This window comes from Sturnira hondurensis, unplaced genomic scaffold, assembly GCF_014824575.4.
Source record: "Sturnira hondurensis isolate 20B ecotype Veracruz unplaced genomic scaffold, ASM1482457v3 Scaffold0000780, whole genome shotgun sequence".
Classification (NCBI taxonomy): domain Eukaryota; kingdom Metazoa; phylum Chordata; class Mammalia; order Chiroptera; family Phyllostomidae; genus Sturnira; species Sturnira hondurensis.
Window position 1 is genome coordinate 22,460,496 of NW_028073411.1, and position 23,051 is coordinate 22,483,546.

General features: G+C 61.0%; 1 protein-coding gene across 1 annotated transcript; it reads right to left on the reverse strand.

The window, feature by feature from the left end:
• Nucleotides 1–481: 481 nt before the first annotated feature.
• On the reverse strand, nucleotides 482–21,285 carry TTC38 (tetratricopeptide repeat domain 38). The gene is made up of 14 exons (XM_037049399.1): nucleotides 21,178–21,285; nucleotides 20,192–20,269; nucleotides 17,584–17,665; nucleotides 17,009–17,180; nucleotides 15,262–15,435; nucleotides 12,809–12,884; nucleotides 10,703–10,822; nucleotides 9,723–9,782; nucleotides 8,394–8,432; nucleotides 7,415–7,496; nucleotides 5,289–5,454; nucleotides 4,027–4,186; nucleotides 3,744–3,817; nucleotides 482–1,790 (listed from the first exon to the last, which is right to left on the reverse strand). The coding sequence occupies exons 1-14, from the start codon at nucleotides 21,208–21,210 to the stop codon at nucleotides 1,697–1,699; spliced, it is 1,410 nt and encodes a 469-aa protein (XP_036905294.1). The 5' UTR covers nucleotides 21,211–21,285; the 3' UTR covers nucleotides 482–1,696.
• Nucleotides 21,286–23,051: the final 1,766 nt, after the last annotated feature.

Below are 23,051 nucleotides of genomic sequence, written 5' to 3' on the forward strand. Positions count from 1 at the left end.
TTAACAAGCCACACATTGGGTGACACTGGTCTCCACCCAAGGAGTGACAGCGAGGAGGAAGGTGCGGTCACCAGCGCAAGCGCCCAGGGATGCGGAGGCGCCCTCAGCAGCCTGCAGTGGGGGAGTGGAGGGCTGTCCAGAGGACAGACCAGGGTTCCTGCCTCCCTGGTCCAGTTGTGTCTTGCTTGGAGCCAGGAGAGGGGAGGACAGACGGGGTGTGAGCAGGCCGTCCAGGGAAGCGGCAGGGGGACAGCACGGGATGGAGGACAGGCTCCCCCCTAAGGAGGAGCGCCTCATTCCTGGGTAGAGACTGCACCTCTCTTGAAATCCTAATGTGGTTACCCATTTTCTTGATTCCACACCCCAATCCACCATACCCCAAGTTCAAGGAGAAGCCTGTCTCTCCAGGACCCAGCCCAGGGCTGGCCCCTGGGAGATGCTCAAAGGGGCCTGCCCAGAAATAGCTAGTCAAATAAACCAATGAACTATTTTATTTGTTACTGATTTGAGAGAAAGAGAAACATTGATTTGTTGTTCCACCTATTCACCCATTCATTGGTCGATTCGTGCACGTGTCCTGAGCAGGGATTGAACCCATAACCTTGGCGTATCGGGACAACACTTGAACCAACTGAGCTACCTGGCCAGGGAGCTAAATTAGTTTAATCTCAGGAATTTGCTGATCCATTTCCCAGGCCTCCGCTGCCTCCTAGGAGCCCCACCTGACTTCGGTCCAAACCTACACAGCCTGAGAGCCCGCCGTGGGCTGGGGTTTCCGGCTCTAGGCAGCATACCCGAGTCGGCATGTTAAATGGAAACCTGCGGCTCACTCGGGAGGGACATGGGGCCAGGTTCAAGGCTCAGCAGGGGCCGAGAAAGCGCTTACAGAACTGGCTCTGGTCTTGCTGAAGCCACCTGTCATGGCGCTTTGGTTTCTGGGTGTGCCCTACCACAACAGGGCAGCCAGAGCTCAGCCCTCACACCCCGGAAAGCGTGTCCACTCAGGGCCCTGGTCCGGGCGACTGAAGTCACAGTTGGCAAAGGAAACCAAGCACTGAGGCTCCTGATGGCAGTTTAGAATGAAGAGGCGATGAGCCCCGATCCGTGTCACTGAGGCCCTGGGAGCTCGCAGGCTGCTCTCCAGAGGCAGCAGAAGGGCACCCGCAGACCCGTGCTTCTGTGAGGGGTGCGTGGCTGCGGCCGCTGGGCTGAGGCCACGGGCTGAGACAAGGTCCCCCTCTCACAGAGGACGGGGGCCTGCGGTGAGTCTCAGCAGTGACCTGGGCCAGGCACTTGCCCTCCCGAGTTCCCTCCCCCACAAATGGGCAACAGAAGCCAGGACATGAAGCCAGGGGTTTTCCCCAAGGGCAGCCTGGAGTGGGGGCTGCCCCTCGGGGCCATGAAGACCCCTCCCCCTTCATGAGCTGCCCCCACCCCACCCGTGCTTCCAACACGTGAACAACCAGGAGGTGCGAGGGTCCCTGGGGAAGACACAGCGAGCAGGGCCAGCGGGGACAGCAGCACCCGCATCGGGTTGTTGGCGAGAGTTAGAGGAAGATTCTGAATCACGTGTACATAGATTTGCACCCCCTTCCTTCCTGGACCCTTTAAGGCCGCAGGTCACCCTTAGCAGGCTTGTCTCCTGAGCCTCGGGAGCCAGTGGGGCAGGGGACCAGCTGGCGGGTGGCGGGCCCGCTCACTGCAGGAGGTGGACAGAGGCCGCCTTGCGGATGAGCCGCGAGGTCAGGGGTGAGTTGGGCTTCAGCGCATCCCGCTCCATCAGCAGGCTCCTGCGGAGATAGGTGGGGGTGGGCTGAACCTTCTGGAAGGGTGTGGGGCCCGAGGGTTCCCTCAGCCCTGAGGCAGGACATAGCAGCGAGGGCCGCGGCTGAGGTGGTCAGGGAGTGAGAGGCCCCCTTTCCCGGGTGGCTGGGGAAGGGACGACCTCATAGCAGAAGGGACAGGCGGGCAGAGGCCAGAAGCAGGAGGCCTCTCCTCCAGAGGGACCGGGGAAAAGGAGGGGGGAGGCGTGGGATGAGAGCCCAGCGTCCTCACACTGGTGCTGGAGGGTGACGGGGACACGGGTGTTTGGGCAGCGGTTTTACACTGTCCCCAGCTGCCTCCAGGGACTCAGATTCCAGGGTGAGCACATCACCGTGGCCTCGGCTACTGCGGAGCTAAGGGGCAAGAGTGAACCGGGGTGGGGAGCCACGCCTGAGGCTGTTCCGGGACGAGCGAGTGGCAGAGGAGAAGGTTCAGAGAGAGCGCTGGCACCACCAAGGGAGAAGAGCCCAACCCCTGATGACCGTGGTTCTGTGGTGACAGTGACGGTGGGGTTGAGGGGCTGGCCCTAGCACTCGGGGAAGGGACATGAGGGTGTGCGGGGCAGGCGCTGAGCTGAGCTGGTAGCCCCACAAGCTGGTGTCCTTGGAGGGGGCACCCTTGTCACTCTGCTGGCAGCGGGCTGCCCCTCCATGTAGCAACAGTCCCCCAGCAAGGGCCCATTGCCCCCCGCCCCCCACGGCTCCCCAGCGGAAGCCCTCTGCCACCCCCTACTCTGTCCTACAGCCCCACTGTCCCTGCCCAGCTGCCACCAGAGGCACCAACTCCCACCCTCGTCAGGGTCTGGAGCTGCTAGAGAACTACAGGGGGTTTTCGGATACGGCCACAGAGGGGTAAGGGGTGAAGGGTGAGGGGTGAGGGGTGAGGGGTTGGGGTGCGGACAGGTGTCCGAGACACTTCAGAGTTCAACCAGCTCCCGCGCGTCCACGCTGGTGTCATCGGTGCTGAGAGCACCTGCACCACTGGGCCCGGATCAGCCGTCAGGCCGCGTGGAGCCTGCACTGAGACCCCGCAGCTCAGCCCCGACCTCGAGCCCAGCCGAGGGCCTGCCGTGCCCCACGGGGCCGTCCCAGGCTGTCTCCCTGCAGCCTGGCCCTTTCCCTTGGTGTTCCAGCAGCACCCGGGGCCCCAAGGAAGGAGGGGCTCCCGTCTCACCCCAGGAGCACTCTGGCCGCTGGCCGGCGCAGGAGGTGGCAAGGAGCTTGACTGCCATGCGCAGGGCACCGGGAGCGGCGGGTGTGAGCGCCGGCCGAGGACGCTCTCCACATGCCCATCCCAACTAGACCGCCCGGCCTGGTCCAACCCCTGGGTTTCAGGCTTTGCTCTGCTGTCCCTTTGCGGGCCACCCTTCCTCCCTGACACCCACCAGCTCAGCACCCCAGTCACGGCCTCTCAGAGCCATGCACCTGCCCTGCTGCCAGCCTGAAGTGTATCTGTGTGATTAAGTGCTTGGGGCCAGTTCCCACCTCAGCGGTAAGCTCCAGGCAGCCAGGGCCTGGGCCTGCCTGCCCATCATCCCGCCTGGCCCCCAGCACAGTTGGGGGGAGAATGTGAACTGGGGCCCGAAGGGCTGGTAGGTGGCAGCCAGGTGAAAGGGGGGCAGGTAGCCCAGGCGGAGGGCTCAGCATGTGCAAAGGCCCAGGGGCCTGGACAAGCAGGGCGTGTGGGGGTCCCTGAAGCTCAGCACAGGCAGAATGGGGAGCGGGCCCAGGGTGACCCGGCCCCTTCCATCAGGTTGACCAGGGTGAGGAGTGGGACCTAGCACCCCTGTAGCCGATATCTCCATAACTTCAGACCCAGGGAGGTGGGGACCGCTCACTGCCCCTGAGGAGGCCCCTAAGTGAGACAGGCAGCTCTGACCCGAAATCCCCCCGGAGGCACGGGCATGGGCCAGGACTCACCGGGCCACGTTCCTGTGGGTGCCGGCGCTGCACTTCAAGGCCGCGTGGATCAGCAGCTGGTTGAAGACATCTCTCTGGAGAGCATCCGGGCAGGTCAGGCTCCCGTGTCCTGGGACATGGGACCGGACCACCCCCCACGCCCCACTGTGGGCACCTACTGTTCTCGGGGACAAAGTGGCTGGGGATGTGAAGACAAGGACACCGCACCCTGTGGGCACAACCCCTCGGGGAGTCGGGGCCCTGGTGCCCCAGCAGCCGCTGGGGCTCCAGGCACATGGCTCACCTGGGCGTTGCTGCCTCCAATCTGGACGATGCGGTAGCGGATGGGCAGGAGAAGCTCCACCACGCGGTCGGCATTCCCGTTCTTGGCCTCCACCAGGGCCTGGCACAGGGGCAGCCCCACGTCTCGGGCCAGGAGGTGCTGACAGTTCTCCCCGGGGGACCTACCAGCCCGAGAAAGTGCCCCAGTGGCTGGCACCATCGAAGCACGCCCGCCTCCCACCTGTTCAGCTGGGGTCCCTGGCACCGTGTACAACATGCAGTGATGGGGTGAGCTGACGGAGGAGAAGCAACCCGAAGGGAGAGAACAGGGCTCTGAACTCAGTTCTATGGGGCTGAGCTCCAGCGTGCTGGTGGCCTGGCCTCCAGCCTCAGTTTGCCCATCTGTAAAGTGGCAGGAACGTGCTGAGCCCGTGGCTGTCAGGGGGCTGCAGGCAGGGTCGGCAAAGGCCAGGCATCCACACCGGGTGTGTCTCCCGTGGGCCTGTGCATACCCTCTGCCATGGGTCATGGCCCTGGGGGCCTGCTCCAAGCCCCTCTTACAAGCAAGAATCAAACCCTCAGTGAGTCTTGGACCCCTTGGGTCTTCCCTGGGGTGAAGTCATAGCTCCCCAGCACCAGACAGCTTGCCGGGAGGAGGGGCGGGACAAGCTGCTGTAGTGGTGGCCCGCTGCAGCTGTGACAGAGGTCACCCTCCGCCAGGCCTGGGGACAGACCATGGGGATGCAGCCTCCAGCGGGGAGACGAGGGGTGGCTACATCTTGCAGCCTGTGCAGGGGAGGACCCGCCTCCCCAGACCCCCTCCGCCCCTGCTGTGATGGGCAAGGGCCCCCACCACTGCCGGGGACAGGCCCTCGAGGTGGGTCCCATCCAACCAGCCTGCCTTGGTGGGCCCCATCCCCGGTTTGCACGTGAGGAGGCTGAGGCTTGGGGCAGATAAGTGCTTTTCCGAGACCCAAGATCACGTCAGCAGCAGGTCTCTCCAGTTCTGGGGCCCCAGTGTGTCCCCCGTGGGAGGCTACCTGTGGGACGTGATGTCTCGCACACCACCCCAGGGACAGATAGCCACCTCTGTGGCTGGGGGAACCGTGGCCCCCTTGCAGGGCGCACTCATACGGGGGCACACCAGAACGTGGTGCCTGCACCCCTCTGGGCACCTGTCTGGGCACGGCCCTCCACAGGCACCCCAGAGGCTGTGCTCCCCCAAGGGGCCCTTCCCCTGCCTCCCTGGCAGCAGGAAGCCAGAAGCCAGGCCCCTCAGCATACTCGCTGACGTCCTGTAGGGTGGCCAGCAGCTCCTGCGTGGTCTGGGTGTCCTGAGCACCCAGTGATGCCATCAGAAAGTGTGCGTCATTGAACAGCAGGACGTGGTCACGGCTGTGCTTCCGGGTCACGGGCAAGACCGCTTGCCACCGGTCGCCCACGGACACCCCTAAGGACATGGGGAGGAAACCCACGGGCATGGGGTGAGGTTCCCAAGTGCCTTCTGCACCTGCACAGCAAGGAGCCCCTCCCAATCCTGTCCCAGGGGTGCAGGGCAGGCCCAGGAACAGGGCTGGCCAGCTGTGGCCTTGGGCTGAGTACTGCGGGCCCAGTTCACGTTGCCTTCGTTCAATTATAAAAGCAACAGATGTATAAGGTAGAAAGCTAACTTCAAAAACTATCGCAGGGCCCTGGCTGGTGTGGCTCAGTGGACTGAGCGTGGGCCTTGTGGACCAAAGGGTCACCGGTTCAATTCCCAGTCAGGGCACATGCCTGGGTTGCGGGCCAGGACCCCCCCAGCTGGGGGCCCAGTGACAGGCCACTGAGTGATGTATCTCTCATGATGTTTCTCTCCTCCTTCTCCCCCACTTCCTGTCTCTCTAACATAAACAAATAAGTAATCTTTAAAAAAAATAAGTTAAAAAACTATGGGAGGGTATTAAATACACTCTGGCCCTTTTAACAAGTCCCCAAACCACTTTTTTAATTCTTCCCATGTCAATGCTAGTACAGCCCCTGACACATAACAGATGCTCAATAAAAACCAGCTGAACATTAGCCTCCTTCCACCCTTGTGTCTCCATTTCTCGACTCTTGACAGTCCCTGCTTCTGGCCCACGGGCCAGCACTGCCTCCCACCCCTGCCCTCCCGGCTGCCGGAAGCTGCCAGACTCTCCAACTTCTCCCGGGGGCACCTCCATAACACAGAGTGTTGCCCTTGACCTCCCTCTCTCAGCTGGCCAACAGTGGACGTGACTCCCGAGTCTCCATGCTGCACGGGGAGGGGCGAGTGGCCTGCTCCCTTCCCTCTGCCCCTGGCACCCCCGCCGTACCTGCGGCCTCCGAGTTACTGCTTCCAATGGCTCTGGACGGTTGGTGGGACCTGGGATGCAGGCCCCCCACCAGTGCAGACACCAGTGTCCCAGCCTTGCCACTGGACATCCAGGAGCCTCCTCTCGGGTCCCCAGCATGCCCCACCCTGCTCCCGGGTCTCCCGGACCCCTCAGCGTGCCCCCGGCCTCCGCCCACCCCGCTTCCGCCCCAGGGCTCCGATCTTCCTCAGAGGCAGACTGGGGGCTGTCCTCCCTGCTCTCGCACGCTCCTCCAAGACCTAGAGACAAGCTGACCTCCTCACCCTGCCCTTCCGGTGGCCTCCTCTGCTCCATCTGAGCACACTGCCCCTACCCTCCAGTCACACATGCCCATGACAGGCTTCTGTGTCCTGGGGGCTTTGGACAGGCTGCTCTCTGTGTGTGACATCCTTTCCCATCTCCACCTCGAAAAACCCTGTGCACCCTCTCACGGTTCACACTTCACCTCCACCAGGAAGCCTTCCGGGAGCCCTCGTGAACCACCTGCCCTGACCTGGTCTCACTCCCACATTGTCCTGCCATCCCAGGGCCTAGAGTGGGCCCAGGTTTGGCTTCGCTGGGCCTGGGATGGAGAAGAGACCCATCCGGCACCCCAGCAGTTGGCTGGAAGAACCCTCCGTTGCCCCCAGAGCTGGGGGCGGGCTCACCTAAGCTACCGGCAGAACACAGGGTGACTACATTGAGTAAACGCTCTGAAATCCCAGGGAGTTGAGACATGTCCACCTCCCTTGTTCTAGAAAAGGAGGCAGCACCCAGAGACAGGCAGCCTGGTTCCAGCCTGTGCCCGAGGCCTGAACACGGACGGGGGTGGCAGGAACTGGAACAAAGGGCAGTGGTGGCCTGGTGGCCACAGGCTCCGGTGCCTGGGAGGCGGCTGGGAGGCGGCTGGGAAGCAGCCGCAGCCATAGTGGGGCATGCGTCCCGAGGCCTGCCGCGGGACTGAGGACCCTGCTGGCTCACAAGGGTCTGCATGGCCCCATCGCCTCATCATGTGGGAAGGACGGGGAGAGGGGCCAATAGGAGAGCGGACTCCCCCACCTTCCATCTGCAGCCGGTACAGCATGGAGCAGGTGTCCACCACGTCCAGCATGGTGCCACTGGCCTGCAAGCTGGGGAGGATCTGGAATACAGGGTGGGCGTGGCCTCAGCAAACCCAGGTCACCACGGGCCATGGTCCCCACACCCTCGGCCAACGCTCAGGGCCCTCCAGGTGCAGACCCGAAGAGAGAACCCCTGGGCAGCCTGTGCCGGCCCTGGCATCGCCGCCTCCCACCCCCAGGCCCGACCACCTGCGCCGCAGACGAGGCTCTCCCATCCACGGTTCTAGGGCACTGGGCTCTACACCTCACGGCACACGGCTCTCATCCCCCCTCAGTTCTCACCACAAAACTCTGACAACTCAAAAGGACGACTTCAGAAAACATGACTGAGTGTTCTCCCGGGCATTCAGACGTTTCTCCGAGCCCAGGCCTCTACCGTGAAGCCCTTACTCGGGTACCTGGGCACTGTGAGGGAGGGTTTTTCCTCTTAAAAGCATATCTAGGGGCTGGGGGAGGGGAGGGGAGGGAAGAGCTAGTGTTTAGCAGGCACAGAGCTTAGGTGGGGGGAGAAAAGTCCCGGAGGTGGTGGGGAGTGGGGTCAGGCGCACACCAACACGCATGGACTCAATGCCACCGAACTGAACGCCTAAAGATGGCCACAGGGCAGGTTTTGTGTCCTGTACACGTTCTGCAGTGAAACATTCCCACCGGAAGACTGGGGTCTCCAGAAAATGACCGGGATTTCAGAGATGGCCAACTGAGATGTGCAACTCTACCAACGGCCACCAGGGGGGGCACAGTCCAGGGACCGTCTTCACCCGACTCGGGCCACGGCCCCTGTGGGACGGAAATTGACCCTCCACCTCCCACAAGACGCGTGTCCCCGCTCCAGCTACTGTTTCTGGTGGGCTCAAAGGTCTAGAGACCACACGCCAAACTGGCGCGATAAACCCAAGCGTGTGCAAACGTGGACTTACGTGGTCATCGTAAATGGTCAGTGCGGCCTCGTACTCGCCCTGGAAAAGCGAGGGCCCCCTGGTTAATGTCGGAAGCGGGCGGGGCGCCGTGATACTGAGAAAGGAACGAGCACGCCGACCCCCACCGCGCATGTTACAGAAGGGTGGGCCCGCTGGTGCCGACCTTGGGCCGGGCCTTGGGAGCCACGCCCGCTCCCGCTTTGCTTCCCATCCCCAGACACAGAGGTCGTCCCCATGCCCCCGGCCCTACCCCCCCACCCCAACCCCGTGCTCTGGGAGGGACGGTCACAGCATGATTTTTCCTGTGCAGCGCTTGCCCCAAAGGCAGCCCGCTCCTTTCTGTATTTCTTCATCTTTTTAAAAAAGATTTTATTTAATTATTTTTAGAGAGGGGAAGGAAAGGAGAAAGAGAGGGAGAGAAGCATCAGTGTGTGGTTGCCTTTCACGTGCCCCCAACCAGGGACCTGGCCTGCAACCCAGGCATGTGCCCTGACTGGGAATGGAACCGCTGACGCTCTGGTTCCCAGGCCCGCACTCAACCCACTGAGCCACACCAGCCAGGGCTTCTTCTAGTCTTTTCTCTATTTTCGTTACTGTGTGTACAACAGTCACTGCTTCTGGCTAGCACATGGGTCACTGAATTCTCCACATCACTACGAGGTCCCATCTTCCAAGCATTTCTCTCCGGACATTTAGGGAGCCTCTGGCATTGCTCTATGATGAACAGCACCATCCCTGAGAGCGGGATCCAGGAGCAGGCTCACCGGGGACCCAGGTGTCCCCGCACCTTGCTCCACAGGGACAAAGCACTCGAAGTGTCTCCAGGCTCCCACAGGTACAGCCTGTGGCTCGGGGGCGCAGCAGGTCACTCCAGCAGCAGGGAGACGCTCAGTCCAAGTGGCCCCACAGACCACACATGACACCCGTGGCCCCCAGGGCCAGACAGGGCAGCCTGCCTGCCGCAGTTTAAGCCTGAAGAGCTCTCTAAGCCCTGACCAGGGTGGCTCAGGGGGCTGGGCGTCCTACGGGAAGAGAGGGACCACCAGTTCAATTCCTGGTTGGGGCACAGCCCTGGGTTGTAGGTTCATTCCCTGGTCGGGGCACGCGTGAGAGGCAGCCACACATCGATGTTTCTCTCCCTCCCTCCCCTTCTCCCTGAAAATAGGTAAGTAAAATCTTTTTAAACAGCTACTTGAGAACCCGACTGCTCTCTTGCATCGGGACCCCACTGAAAGGTGCAGACACAAAAGGGGACACAACAGCCTCGAAGGGGAGAAGCGCCTTCCTTTCCCTGACGTCACGAAAGGACGCGACGGCCAGACGCCTTACCTTCTCAATCAGGTACAAAGCCCAGTGCCAGTAGTTATGGCAAGCAAGCATGTCAGAGTCCTGGGGAAAGAAGGAGAGGGTGGGAAAACCCGACGGCCTCCAGGGAGAAGGGGACAGATGCTGTTTGTCGCAGAACCCCACACCTTTGAGTGTGGGGAACATGTCCTGGGCCCCATGTCACCCCCTGCAGTGCTGAGGGACGGTGAGTACATGCCCGAACTCGCCAAGGAAACTGAGGCTGGGAGGCTGGGAGCTGGTCCGCCCCAGAGCTGGGAGCCGTAGGACCAGGGCCCACGCACAGGCTGCTGGGCAGCTCAGGCCTCGTCTGCCTCGTGCGTGGCGAGGAAACCATCCCCCAGCTGCTGAGGCCCACCGTGGGGCAAATCATCACAGGGCACCCCAATAAAGCGGTCCGCAGGGCAGCAGACCATCCCTGCACAGGTGGTTGGGTCACGTGCCAGGGGCAAGCCCTGGGATGGAAGGTGCACAGAGAGGAGGAAGGCCACCACTCAGGGGACGCCAGCAGGGGAGCAGGGAGGCCTGTGTCCCTGCCCCACAGGTGCCCAGATCCCAGGGGGCCAGCCCTGTAGATGCATCCCCGCACCATCGGCCCATCGGCCTGGCTGCCCCGAGCGCACCCCACACTGACTCACGGGGCCACACTGAACCCACTGGCACAGGGCAGCATAGGGCCCTTGCGCTCCCGCCAGGCCAGGTGCTCATTTTCCTGGGAATTCTATTATCCGTCCTTCCCACCAGCTGCCACAGACTGAGGCCAGTTCTAGAATCACCTGCATAGCACTGGCAGGGGTGGGAGGTGTGTGGCTCACAGGGAACACTGTGGCTCCATGGAAACGCCTCCCCAAACACGGGTTCCCCACACTAAGCTGCTCCCCACAATGGCTGTCCACATGCCTTGGCTTAGCGCAAGGGGACAGACGGGGTGTCCCAGGCAGGTGGCCCAGCGGCCGGACTCACACCTTCCAGTGGCTTTCTGAGCGCTGCATGAAGTCTAGCCCATCCCTGACCTCTGCTCGCATCTCGTGCACGTGGGCAACGGTGTGCACCGACCAGGCGTCCGCCGGGTTCACAGACAATGCCTGGTGGGGGAGGGGGTGGGAGAGAGTCCAGAGAATGAGGGTCAGTCAGGCTGCCAGGCGACCGGGCACCCCTGAGTTATGAGCAAGGGCCCTGAGCTGGAGGGCCAGGTGTTGGGGTGGGCAAGCGTGGGGACTGGGCGCGGCCTCAGAGACTGGCCCCACTACCCATCTGCAGGGTCTGCCAGAGAGGCACCACGGCCGGGCCCACAGAGGTGGCTGTGCCACCCCCCCAGAACCAGGCGGTGGGGTCTGCCCTCTGCCTCTGGGACGCTGTGTCAGCACGACACCATACAGACTCTCAAGGGCCCCGCGAGCTCCCAGGGACTCCCCCCACCGTGTGGGGCGACCACACGTGTGACTTTCTGGACTGTTTTGTGGTCATTACTGCTAACAAAAACGGCTGTGCACGTGACCGGCAAGCCTGACCTGTGCACGTGGCCAGCCAGGCTGGCAGCATGTGAGGTCACACTTTTAACCACACAGAGGCCTGTTCTTCACGCACGTGTTCAGCTCACACTACTGAGCGCCTGCTGCCACCAGACGTGAGGCACCGTGGGGAAGCCCCCGGGGTCCCCTGCACCAGGTCTCCCCCCCAGGCCCGCTGCTGCCTCAGACCCCATGCCTCTCCCAGGGCGGCGTCGGGAAGCCCAGCACCTGCTGCAGGGTCGACGCTGACCGGCCGTCCCCAGCGAGCCCTGCCCCCCCACTGCCCTGCTCCTGCCCCTGCTTGCACGGGCCCTGCCCAGTCCACTTGGGATGTTGGAAGGAAGAACGAGTCTGTAGGGGCGATGGCAACCTGGGCACAGCCCTGCAGGACCAGGACGCTTCGGGAGACAGCGCAGGTGCAGTTGAGCAGGGCCCTGTGAGAGGAGCCGCTAAGCCGCTGCTCTCTCAGGAAGCAGAGATTCTGGGCACAGGCTCCTGCCCCCTGCTGAGGTCAACGCAATCCCCCCCCCACCCCGCCTCCACAGTCCCCTGCCAGAGGCTCCCTGGGGCCGGGCCCAAAGTCCTTCCTCCTTCCACTGCCTCCGGCCTTTGCTCCCAGGCCCACCCCACCCACCTCCACCCTGAGCCTCAGCCTGTGCTGTGGCTCCTCCGAGTCCTTCCCAGAGCCGCCTGCGCCCTTCTGGCCCGGGGCCTGGCTCAGAGCCACATGGCCCCGGGACCACCACCCGAGGCCTCTCCAGACTCCTGCCCGCTCTCCTGGACGGTGGCAGTCGTTGTCACTGCCCGGCCTGGCCTGGTGTTCCCCTGTGCTGTGCCAGTGTCAGGCTGGACCTCGGGCGCCAGCAGGGAGATGGAGCAGAAAGAGGGGCTTGGAGGGAGCAGATAGGGGCACCCCATTCCTCCACTGCCTGTGTCTTTGGGGCACCGTGTGGCATCTCAGGCGGCCCTGCCAGCCCTTGGGTGCCCAGATGGACGCCATACCACAGGGAGGCCCAGCTGCCATAGTCCCCGGGGGACCTTTCTTAGCTGTCCCCCACCCCTGGGCCACAGAGCTGGAGCCAGGTCCCATCCAGGCCCATCAGAAGCATCCTCCGTTTGCCACGGTGGCTCAGCAACCCAAAGCCTGGTGATGTGATTGGACTGAGGAACTCGGGGCTCACGTCGGGAGCACTACCATGTCCACACACTGCCCCTGCCTACGACGGACAGAGTCCCGGATCCAACAGCTGGGCGTGGACTCCGGGGACAGACAGGGCGGGACACCCAGGGCCGAGCGAGAGGGGGCCCAACCTGCCCGGCGGTGTCCGCCTTCCCCACCTCCACAGGAAACCCGAGAGGCATGGCACTGCGGGCCCCGGCAGGAGCGGGTGACCAGGGCGGCTGCTCTGTCACCTCTCGCCCTTCCTCCCACCGCTCCCAGGAAACGGGGCCCAGAGTGGCAACCTGGCTGGGGTCACCCCCGAGTGGTGGTTGTCCCGCCCTGGGCCCCACCCGATGCCCCCCCCCCCCAGGCCCGCACCTCGGGAAGGGCCCACCCACCTCCTTGGCGAGCTTCTCCGCCCGATCGTAGAAGTTGGTTTCCATCAATCCAAAGGAATATATGCCTTTCACGTAGCTAAGGACAGAACAAAAGCCTTTTTAAAAAAGTGGACTGGGACCGCGCAACCCCCAACAAGACCTACACAGGCCGAATGCGTCCTAATGCGGTCGGGGTGCGCGCAGATGTGACAGAGTTAAGGTGAGGGGCACAGGGGCAGGGTGGACCCTAAATCTGGTGGCTGGCATCCCTACTACAGGAGAGGGAACGTGGACCCGGAGACAGACGCACAAGCAGGACGAGGCCGCCGGCCCTGCGAGGACGGGGGCAGGACGGGAGGAAGGCACCTCCAGAGCTGGAAGGCAGGGCCAAGAAGGACCGTCCCCCAGATTCTTGAGGGGGCGTGGTCCCACCCACACCCTGACCTCGGACTTGGGACCCTGGGAACAGTGGGAGAACACACTTCCGTTGTTTGAGGGCACGCAGTCGGTGGCACTGGGTTATGGCAGGGCCAGGAGATGGATACGCATGCCAGCCAGGTGCCCGCCTGTGCCAGGCACCACGCAGAGCACTGTATTTCCAGCCACTCCCAGCCATTCGGTGCTTCTGGTTGGTAGGCACAGCGTGACCTTTATCGGCTGCATGACCATTCCCAAACCCAAACCCGCCTCCCCAGCCAGCCCTCTGTGATGCCTATTCCACCTCCTAAGACCTCAGCGTCCCCACTGGGGACGCTGACCATGGACGTGTCCCTCCCGTCTGCTTGGTGATGCCCCCACCCCCGCCCCAGAGGAGCAGCCCAGAAACACCACCCAGGAAGCTGTGTGACCACGGGCTGTCAGTGGCTTCTCCGCACACAGTTTCCTCCCAGACCCCAGCTCCTGCAGGCCGGGACCCCATCTGTCCGACTCTCTCTCGGTCCTGGCCCAGCGGAGGATGGGCCTGAAGCCACGCCGCAGGCTAGAAGCCCACTTCCACGTCTCACCCGTGCCCCCCGTCCCCTGAGCCCCCACGGCCGTCACATGTGAGAGAGGAGCTCTTCCCAGGGCCTCTGGGATGACATGAAAGCAATACAGGACGCTGGCCTTGGTGTCTGAGACTCGGACGGAATCCTCAGTGCCGTGGACAGAGAGGGACAGACCTCAGTGTTCACTGTTCGTGGGAGCGACGGCCCAGAGCGCTGGTCTCCGGACTTTGCTTTTGAAAACTGACTGAGCTCTCACCGGGATCCTTTCACCGCCCACCGCTGAACGTGTGCGGAATGCTCAGTGGAGGCAACTACTGATGGGCGACCTGCTGGGCTGCCTGGCGGGTGCCCGTTATCCGGCAAGACACTGGACATTGCTGTGAAGGCAGTTTCCGTTTGGGATTAACACTTAAATCAGAGACTGAGTAAAGCAGATGTCCCCCCACAGCATGGGCGGGCCGCGTCCAATCAGTCTAAGTCTCTTTAAGAGAAAGGACCGCCCTGCTGGAAGAAGAAGGGGCTCTGGGTCTGGGATGAGCCTCTCTGCCCTACACAGATGCAGGCATGAACGTTTACATGTACACGAAACAACGTAACAACAGGAATACACCCTTCTCGGGAGAGCCCTTCAACCTCGCCATCTGCTCGACCTTCGCAACAACCCCACGACTGAGATGCTCTGGGGGTGACCGTGCGCGGTGGTCGACTGGGCCGTTCACAGCCCCTCAGCCCCTCGCCCCCGAGCACGCGGAGCCGCTGCCCTTCCCGGCCTCCTGCGGCGGGTGGCCGGCTCTGGCCAAGGATGGGAGACGTTCACCGTCACTCTGCGCATTTACCCGCCACTGTGGGTGCCCCGGGGGAGCGCCCTCCCTCTCAGCGACTGGCGCGTCCAGACATCAGTGGCTTCCCTGGCCTGGACATTAGAGGGAGACAGCGGCACGGGCACAGAGCGCAGCCGTCCGGTGGCGGGCCCGTGGCCTGCGTGAGCAGCAAACGCCAGCTGTCACGAGCCCCGGAGCACCGGGGTTGCACCATGCTCGTTCCTGCAGCAAAAACCCTGCCTGTGCTGACTGACACACAGCAGCCCTACCTCGTCGCCGCGATGGCAGGAAGGTCATGCCCTGAACGGTGAGGCTCAGCGGATTGAGCACCGGTCTGCAAACCAAAGGGTTGCCGGTTCAAGTCCCAGTCAGGGCACATGCCTGGGTTGTGGACCAGGTCCCTGGTGGGGGGGTGTGTGAGAGGCAACCACACACGGATGTTTCCCTCCCTCTCTTTCTCCCTCCTTTCCGCTCTAAAAATAAATAAATAAAATCTTTAAAAAAAGAAGAGCAAACTAAGAAAAGGAAGGCTTTTTGCATTAAAGAACTAGGAGGACAGCCGCCATTGGCGCCCCCTCCAGGGGCTGGCCGGGAGCGCAGCCACGTGTTCAGGGCGGAGGAGAGAGACTGAGACCCAGAGAGGATGTGATTTCCTGCGGGCACGCACCTGCTGAGGGGGATGTCAGGCGTCCAGAAGGGGTAGACTCGGGCCACAGAGTCTCGCATCTGCTCCTGGTAGCCCAGGTAGAAGTAGGCATCGTGGGAAAACTTGAGAGCCAGCATGTCCGTCGGGTGGTCCTGAAGGATCTGCTCCCACAGCTCACAGGCTCTGGGGAAGCTCCTGGAAGCCGAGAGGGATTCTCAGCAAGTGTGAACGCAAGGTCACATGCGTGGGGAGGCAAGAAGGCGGCGTTTCTGGCTGGCTTCCCGGGCTGCCCTGAACCGGTTTGAAAAACACACGTATATACAGCAGGTCTTGGAACGGCATTGTCCTATTCACGGCTTTTATCACGACGATGAGATGCTGCGGGAATTTAACTCATTTCCATCAGGTGGCCTGTGGTGAAACTGGTTTCATTTAACGTCATAGGTTGTTTCCATCAAGTTGTGGAACGCATCACTGGCGTGCAGTGAGGGCGTCACTGTGCACACGCATCAAAGTGTCCCTGTCAGGGTCTGCCTCATAAAATTGATCAGCCAACCGGAAATTGGACTCTCGAATTCAAACCAACCAAAAAACTGGCCTCACAGCTGCCAAAGACAACTGCGCTGGAGCCCACGGACCGTCGGCAGGAAGGGTCCCGGCAGAACCCAGCCCTGCGCTGGCACATGGACCGACCCGCCGGAGACACCGGGCGGGCCTCCCCGCGCAGCCGGCCTGGCCACCCAGCTCTGCGGGGCACCTCCCGGCCCCAGCAGACAGGGGTGGACCTGGACACGGCTCCAGGGTCAGAATGCCCACACGGGGGCAGTGGCGAGGACAGCAGAGGCTGGCCCACCCGAAAGGCTGTGAGCAGCTTGCTCCATGGGTGTGTTGGAACAAGCAGCACACGGGTGAGGGTTTCCCCTTACACCTTTTGTGCATTTCTGTGATGTGGCCCTACCGTTTTGGTGAGAAAATAATAACTGATTTATTTAATGGAGCGAAGCGCCTGTTTTTTGCTGTGTATAATGTGCCCCTTTTTGCCTAAACTGTTGAGGGGAAGATAAGGATGCACATTAGACATGAGCAGTACTAATTCTGTATCTGTATAAAAGTTTTAATTCTTTTATTTATGCTCATGTGTTAAAATAGGGGTGTCAGACTCATTGTCAGTGGGGGCCACATCAGCCTTGCAGTTGCCTCGGAAGGGCCAAATGTCATCTTAGGACTGTGTAAATGGGACTACTGGACAGATAAGGGAGAGCTCGGTGCTGCTGCCGGGCAGAAACGAGGTGCCGGGCCGGACAGAACCAGATGGAGGGCCAGGTTTGGCCCGTGGGCCTTGTGTTTGCCATCTGTGCGTTAAAAGTGTAACTCTAGAAAACAATAACAATACCCATATGCAAAATAACGCCCTGAAATACAATAATCAGTTTTGTTTCTAAATATAAATAAATAAGTAAATGAAATTAAAAAAATCAAAACTAAAGTTGTTTTTCCTGAAAGTTTGGGCCCAAAACGTGGGTGCGCATCTCACACACGGCAAAATGCGGCAAGCTGCTTTGAGTGCCGCATCGGGAACCCCTCAGCCAGCTACTCCCTCAGCCAGCAGCCCACTGGGCACAGGGCGGCAGGCTGGACGGCACTTCCGACTACACAGGCCAGGTGACAATCACCCCGAGGGCTCCCCTCCCAGACACTCTGGGCAGCCCCGTGGCATCGCCCAGCCCGGCCTCCGAGCACCAGCCCCCCGCCCAGGAGTGCCCCTCACCCCCTGGCAAAGGCCTCCACCGCAGACACGTGCAGCCGCTCCCGCTGCGTCAGGGGTTGGCTGTTGGAAATCTCCACCATGTTCTTCACAGCCAGGTCCAGCTCTTTGTCCAGCCTCACAGAGCTTCCGGTGCCAATGAGCACGAGGCCAGTAGAGATGGCGTGGCCCATCGCTGGAGAAAGGGTGGGGGACGGCCGGTGACTCGGACGGCCCCTCCCAGCCCCACATTCCCGACAAGCAGCACACATCCCAGTGCAGGCCAGCCATGCGCTGTGCCCCCACCAACAGCACAGAGTTCCACCCGGTCCACTACCGGCTGGGCCTTGAGTGGCTCTCTTCCTCTCTCCAAGCCTCGTTCTCACCTGAGGAAGGGGGCCACAGCCTCCTCTGCAGAGCTGACATTGACTGAGCAGGGAAATCTGGAAGACGCGCTCTCCAGAGCCCAACATCTCCATGGGAGTAGCTGGCCTTCCAACCACAATGGCTGGTGCCTTCCCTCCCCGCTCTGTGCAAACGCCAGCCTGCTCCCTGCCATCCAGGGCCCGGGCTCCTCAGCCCAAGGAGGCGCCACTCACCGAAGGTCGGGTCTGCTGCCTTCAGCTTCGACAGGCAGCCCTCGATGCCACCAAGGGTCTTGTCATTGGTCCACTTCACATACTGAAACAGAAAGGGTCACACGGAGCTGTCCCTGGGGGCCTCCACTTGTGTTCCTAAAGGAACGTGTCTAAAGCGTGATATTTTTTCTTTCTAGAACACCGAGTGTTTTCTGGACTCTCAGGAAAACCTTAACTGGGTCAGTCCCAGATGAGGAGACTGCTGAGCACTCGTAACGCTGGGCACATTTCCTTGGGACGGTGAGGCTGCTGACGGGTGACCTGCCCTCACGGCAGCTGCAGCCCTGCCAGGGGCCCGGATGCCAGGCGCCACGGGGAGAGCCCTCCTCATTCCCGGTCAGTCCTTTCCAGGAGCACCACAGCGAGCACCCGTTACGGAGAGTTGGGCTGGGCCCCAAAACTCATCTCACCTGCTGCTTTGACCATTTGGTGTATTTGTTTCTAGTCCTTTCTCTTTTTAAATAAAGCCTATTTTTTAAAAACCCTAAAATGACAATCACGCATCAGAGTTCAGAGCGTGCCCTGTCAGGAGCCCAGCCTACATCTGCACAGAGTTGGTGCAGGTTGTCAGACATGGGGGAGCTGTGCAGACACTCTGGGGACCCACGCTCTGACACAGGATGGCACAGCGGTGCCGAAACCCGGGGTGGGGTGTGCACAGGTTGGGGGCGGGGCTGTCACTGCAAGGGCTAGTGTGCCACAGAGCAAATCAATGCTCTCCAGCCGCAGTTTTCAACCAGTGGGCTGCAAGAATTTTTAAAAACATGCACCCCCTCACTATTTAGTCATGGGCACCGACTACTTTTCCCTTAGATTGTCAAATATAAAAATGACAACAGCCGTCCTGGTCGGGTGGCTCAGTTGGTTGGCATGTCGTCCCGTGCACCGAAAGGTTGTGGGTTCGATCCCTGGTCAGAGCACAGACCTACCTAGTGGGTCTCATCCCCGGCCAGTGCGTGTGTGGGAGGCAACTGATCAATGTTTCTCTCTCCCTTCCTCTTCTCTAAAAATCAATAAACATATCCTCAAATGTGGATAAAAAAAACCAGCCAACACAACAATAGTGTTTTTGTGAATGAATCAAAAATGATACCTATTTTTTGGTCAGGTCAGGAAAAAATATACATATTTTTTGGTGTGCCCCAGAATTGCAGTAATTATTTTGTGTGTGCCATGAGATGAAGTTGAAGTTCGCTGTTCCACAGAGGCCAAAAGGTGTGGGGAGCACACAGACAGAGCTCGAGGGCGCACACTGGGGCTCCTCAGCATTTCACCAGTCGCCCCTTCTTCTTTTTTTAAATTTATTTTTAGAGACAGGGAGAAGGAGAGCAAGAGAGAAAGAAATATCAATGTGTCGATGTCTCTCACACACCCCCTACTGGGGACCTGGCCTGCAACCCAGGCATGTGCCCTGACTGGGAATCAAACCTGCGACCCTTTGGTTCCCAAGCTGAGCTCAATCTACTGAGCCATACCAGCCAGGGCACTAGTTGCTTCTTGTATGGCCCTTACGTTTCCAGAAGCTTCCTTGATCCTCCTTATGCTGCATGGAAGGAGTCAGGAGGCAGCCATCTCACCGCTCCTGATAAAGACCAGCTCTAGCTTACCACCTCGCTCCTCTCTAGCTCACTGCATGAGTCAGCTCTCTGTGCCTCAGTTTCCCCGCCTGCCACACAAAGCAGCTGGAACTAACCTCTGAGACCCTCCCAGTTCTAAAACTACAGGCTCCTTTGCGGGTGTTAGAAACGACGAAGGTCTCAGCGTAGGCCTAGGCGAGGGCAGCAGGCTCCCAGATTAGCCTCGGGGCAGGGTCTCCTGCCCTCAGGAACCCCACCTCTAACCCTCCGCAGACCACGCCCCATGGGGCGTGGCCTCTGTGCTGCGGCTCAGTGTCCTGCTGACCAGCCCCAGCAAGGAGATGCTGCTGCCCTCCCGCCACCAGGGGGACCTCTCAGCCTAGCGGGGCGCTGGCAGGGAGGTTTGTAGGGTGCCCCTTTCTTCCCTGTCCTAGGATACAGAGCACACAGATTCCAGGCAGTCGGTCGCTTAGACCGCTAAAGTTGCTGTGCAATTAAAAAGCATCCGCCACTTTCCAAGGCATTGTTGTGGGGCGTTGTGCCACTTGAGCCGTCAGTCCCGTGCCAGGACCCGTCCCGGCACTGGGAGGAGTGTTTGGGTCCCCAGGGAGCCTGCTCTTCCCAAGCCTCCCAGATTTGGGTAGGGAGGGGTCGATGGGCTCCTCTGTTTGTAAAATCAGGAGTGCTGATAAGGCTGGGAAGCTCTGAACGCCTGAGTCCAGTGCCTGCTCACGGCCGCCTGTCGCAGCTTTGTACCCGAGAGCACAGCAGAGGAAACACCAACAGCAATATGTGTTTCGGCAAGCGGTTAGATGGGGGTACGCGGCACCCCTGCACACGGTGTGAGCGCCTCATGTTGTGGCACGAGAGAATGTAGCGGTGGGATGCACCCCAAACTTTAGCCATGAAGAATTAATTAAAAGCGAGCGCCCATTTCGGAAACCTCACCCTGCACCTTTATGGAGGAGGCCGCTTCCTTCGGAGGGCATTACCTGTGTCAGGGTGGCATCAAACAGCCTGCAGGCCTCATTGCTTGGGGTGGAGAGTGGGAGACCAGCATCCTTCCACGCCTGCACACGGCAAGAGGGAACATCAGAGCCTTATCCCATGCAGACCTCCGAACTCAAACACGCGGACCCAACCCCCAGGCACGGGAGATCTCCAGCGCCAACGTGTGCAGGCGTGGGTTTCTGTACGACCCAGCCTGGGGGTGGGGTGGGCACACCCCCCCCCCCCCCGATTTCACAGATGCTGCAGGGCACGGAGCTGCGCCCTGGGGGACAGACCCCCCAGGCATACCCTCATGACATCTTAATAGCTGTATGACCTTGGGCAAGGTACTCCTCCCTCAGACCCCTGGCCTGCCCCTCTGTGAATGGGGCTCAAGAATGCATGGGGGAGGGGGTGCTGTGAAGTGTCCCAGCGAAGAGCAGACCCTTAGAAAATTCCCTGGGCGGGCGGATCGGTGGTCTTCGAGACGGACGGGGGTCTGGCGCTGGCCTGCAGACAGAGGGGGCGGCTGCCCTCCATGCCAGCCCAGTGCACAGAGACCGCTAATCTTGGAAACAATGCCTCTGAGAGTTCCACCCGAAGGACTAGTCCGACTGTCAGGTCTGCCTGTGGGACCTTCTCGAGATCACCAGAACTGTGCGCTGTAACTGCCACCCTCAGCGTCCTGCCAGGGACGCTGTCTTGCCCAGGACACAGACCGGTGACGCCCCGGGCGAGGATATGTCCACTATATCCGTCCGCACCGGGCCACCGAGGCTCCCTCCGAACTCCACCTTCCTGGGCTGCAAAATGGGCCCAGCTCCCTGCCCCGGCGGTCCCGAAGGAGCCCTGCACGGCTGCCCCAGGTCCCTGCTGTGCCACGCTGGGATTGAGGGGTTAACACTTTTGGGGGAGGCCCCTGGGTCTCGCTGGTTCTCTCGGCCAGCCACCCCGCAGCGGGACGCCCGCGTGCGCCGCCCCGCCGTACCTGGCAGTCGCGCAGAGCCGCGGGGCCGGCCATGGTGCACCCCGGGGTGTGGTCCCATCAGGCTCCGCGCCCTTCCTGGTGGGGCGGGGTGGGGCGTGCGGGGGCGGGGCGGGGTCCCAGCTGCTCACTGGTCGGCTTGGGACGGACGCACCGCCGGCCTCGCCCTGGCGGTCCCGGAGGCCGAGGGGCGCCGCCTGGAGAGGGCGCAGGCGGGGGCGGGGCAGAGTTCGGGGTCGTCTTCGGGAACAGCCGGGTCTGGCCCCCACATGCCTCACTACCACCAGGGGGCTCCTCCCTGCTGAGGACGCTCTTGCAGAGGTGACTGCAAAGGTCTCTGGGAGGCCGGGAAGCCTTGGGACAGCAGCCACTCAAGCTAATTCCACTAGGAAACCAAGCACGCGCTTGGCTACACACATCCGTAGAGGTCATTTTTGGCCGACATCCCAGAGGACTCTGTTACCCACCAGTGCGCGTTCAGGCTTGCTGCTTTCCTGGGTGTGTGTTCAGAGAAAAAGAGAGAGCTGTGCCTTCAACGTTCTACAAGGTCGTGCATTCCATTATGGGAGCTCCATCCTCATGACCTCTCACCCCACAGGGATTGGGGCTTTCCCACATGACTTGGGGGGGGGGCACGAACTTCAGTCGATAAGGCCTCCAGTGCCAGACTTAGAGCAGGCGTCCCACAGGACACCACTGAGGTTCGACTGCGTTTGCCCTTCGGAGCAGCAGCCTTCTGAGGACCCGCCTAACGCAGACCCCCCTGCTGGGGCAGCTCCCGCTGGGACCTAAGGGACACGGCCCGTGGCACCAGGGATGACCCCTGTTCGTTCCTTTTCGCTCACGCCCAGGGCCGGCCCCCTGGGCATGCACCCTGGGCAGTGGCAGAGCCCCCCAACCCCCTCCGGGACTGCTGCTATCTTGAAAGTACTAACAAATTTTGAACAAGGTCCCCTGCCCCCCCCCCCCCGTTTCCACTTTTCCTGGGGCACTGAAAATCATGTCTCTAGTCCCGCTACAATACATCCCAGCCAGGCACAAATGCAACCTTTTCTGAATTCCCCACTGGACCCCCTCACATGGCCCCTCACAGCCCAGATCCGCCCACTTACCCAGGCTGTTCCTCCAGCAGCTAGGCCTGTCCTTTCGGTGTCCCGAGACGCCTCAGAACCAGTCTCCATCCTGTCGTTCCCTCCCAGCCATCACCTGTCTCCCACACCACAGACGACGCTTCCGGGAGGAAATCACATCGGCCCGCTTGATATGGAATTCAAACGTATGGTCGTGGCCCTGACCATGGCTCACTGCACACTCTGCACACTCTGCACACAGACCCTGCACACTCTGGCTCTGGCATTTAGTGCCTCCCCACCAACACCTCCTCCCCTGGCTCTCTGGTCCCCTCCCTCCAGCCCTGCTACTGACCCTGTCTTGGGCTGGCCTCTGCATCTCCAGCTCCTCTGCTAGGAATGCTACTCCCAGCTCTCTATGAGCCTTGTCCCCTCATTTCATGTAGAGAGGCTGACTCACACAGCACCTCCTCCGGGGGGCCTTCCCTGACTGCCCCATCACATCCTCAATCCTTATCCCTTCAACTGCTTTATTTTTCTTCATGCCACTTGTCACACCTGAAATCGCACATTCCCCGGGGGTAATTTCTGGGGTCTCTCACCCCGCCCCCTTGTCACAGAAGCTCCAGGAGAACTGGGACTAGAGCTAATGCCTAGAAAAATGCCTGGCATGTATGTGATACTAAAAAATATGTGTGGAGTAATGGATGCTAGGTGAATGGAGGAAACACATTGGAGGGACGGAGAAAACAAAAAATAAAACTAACCATTTCACTGATTATATTAAATGTTGATGGTTTAAATATT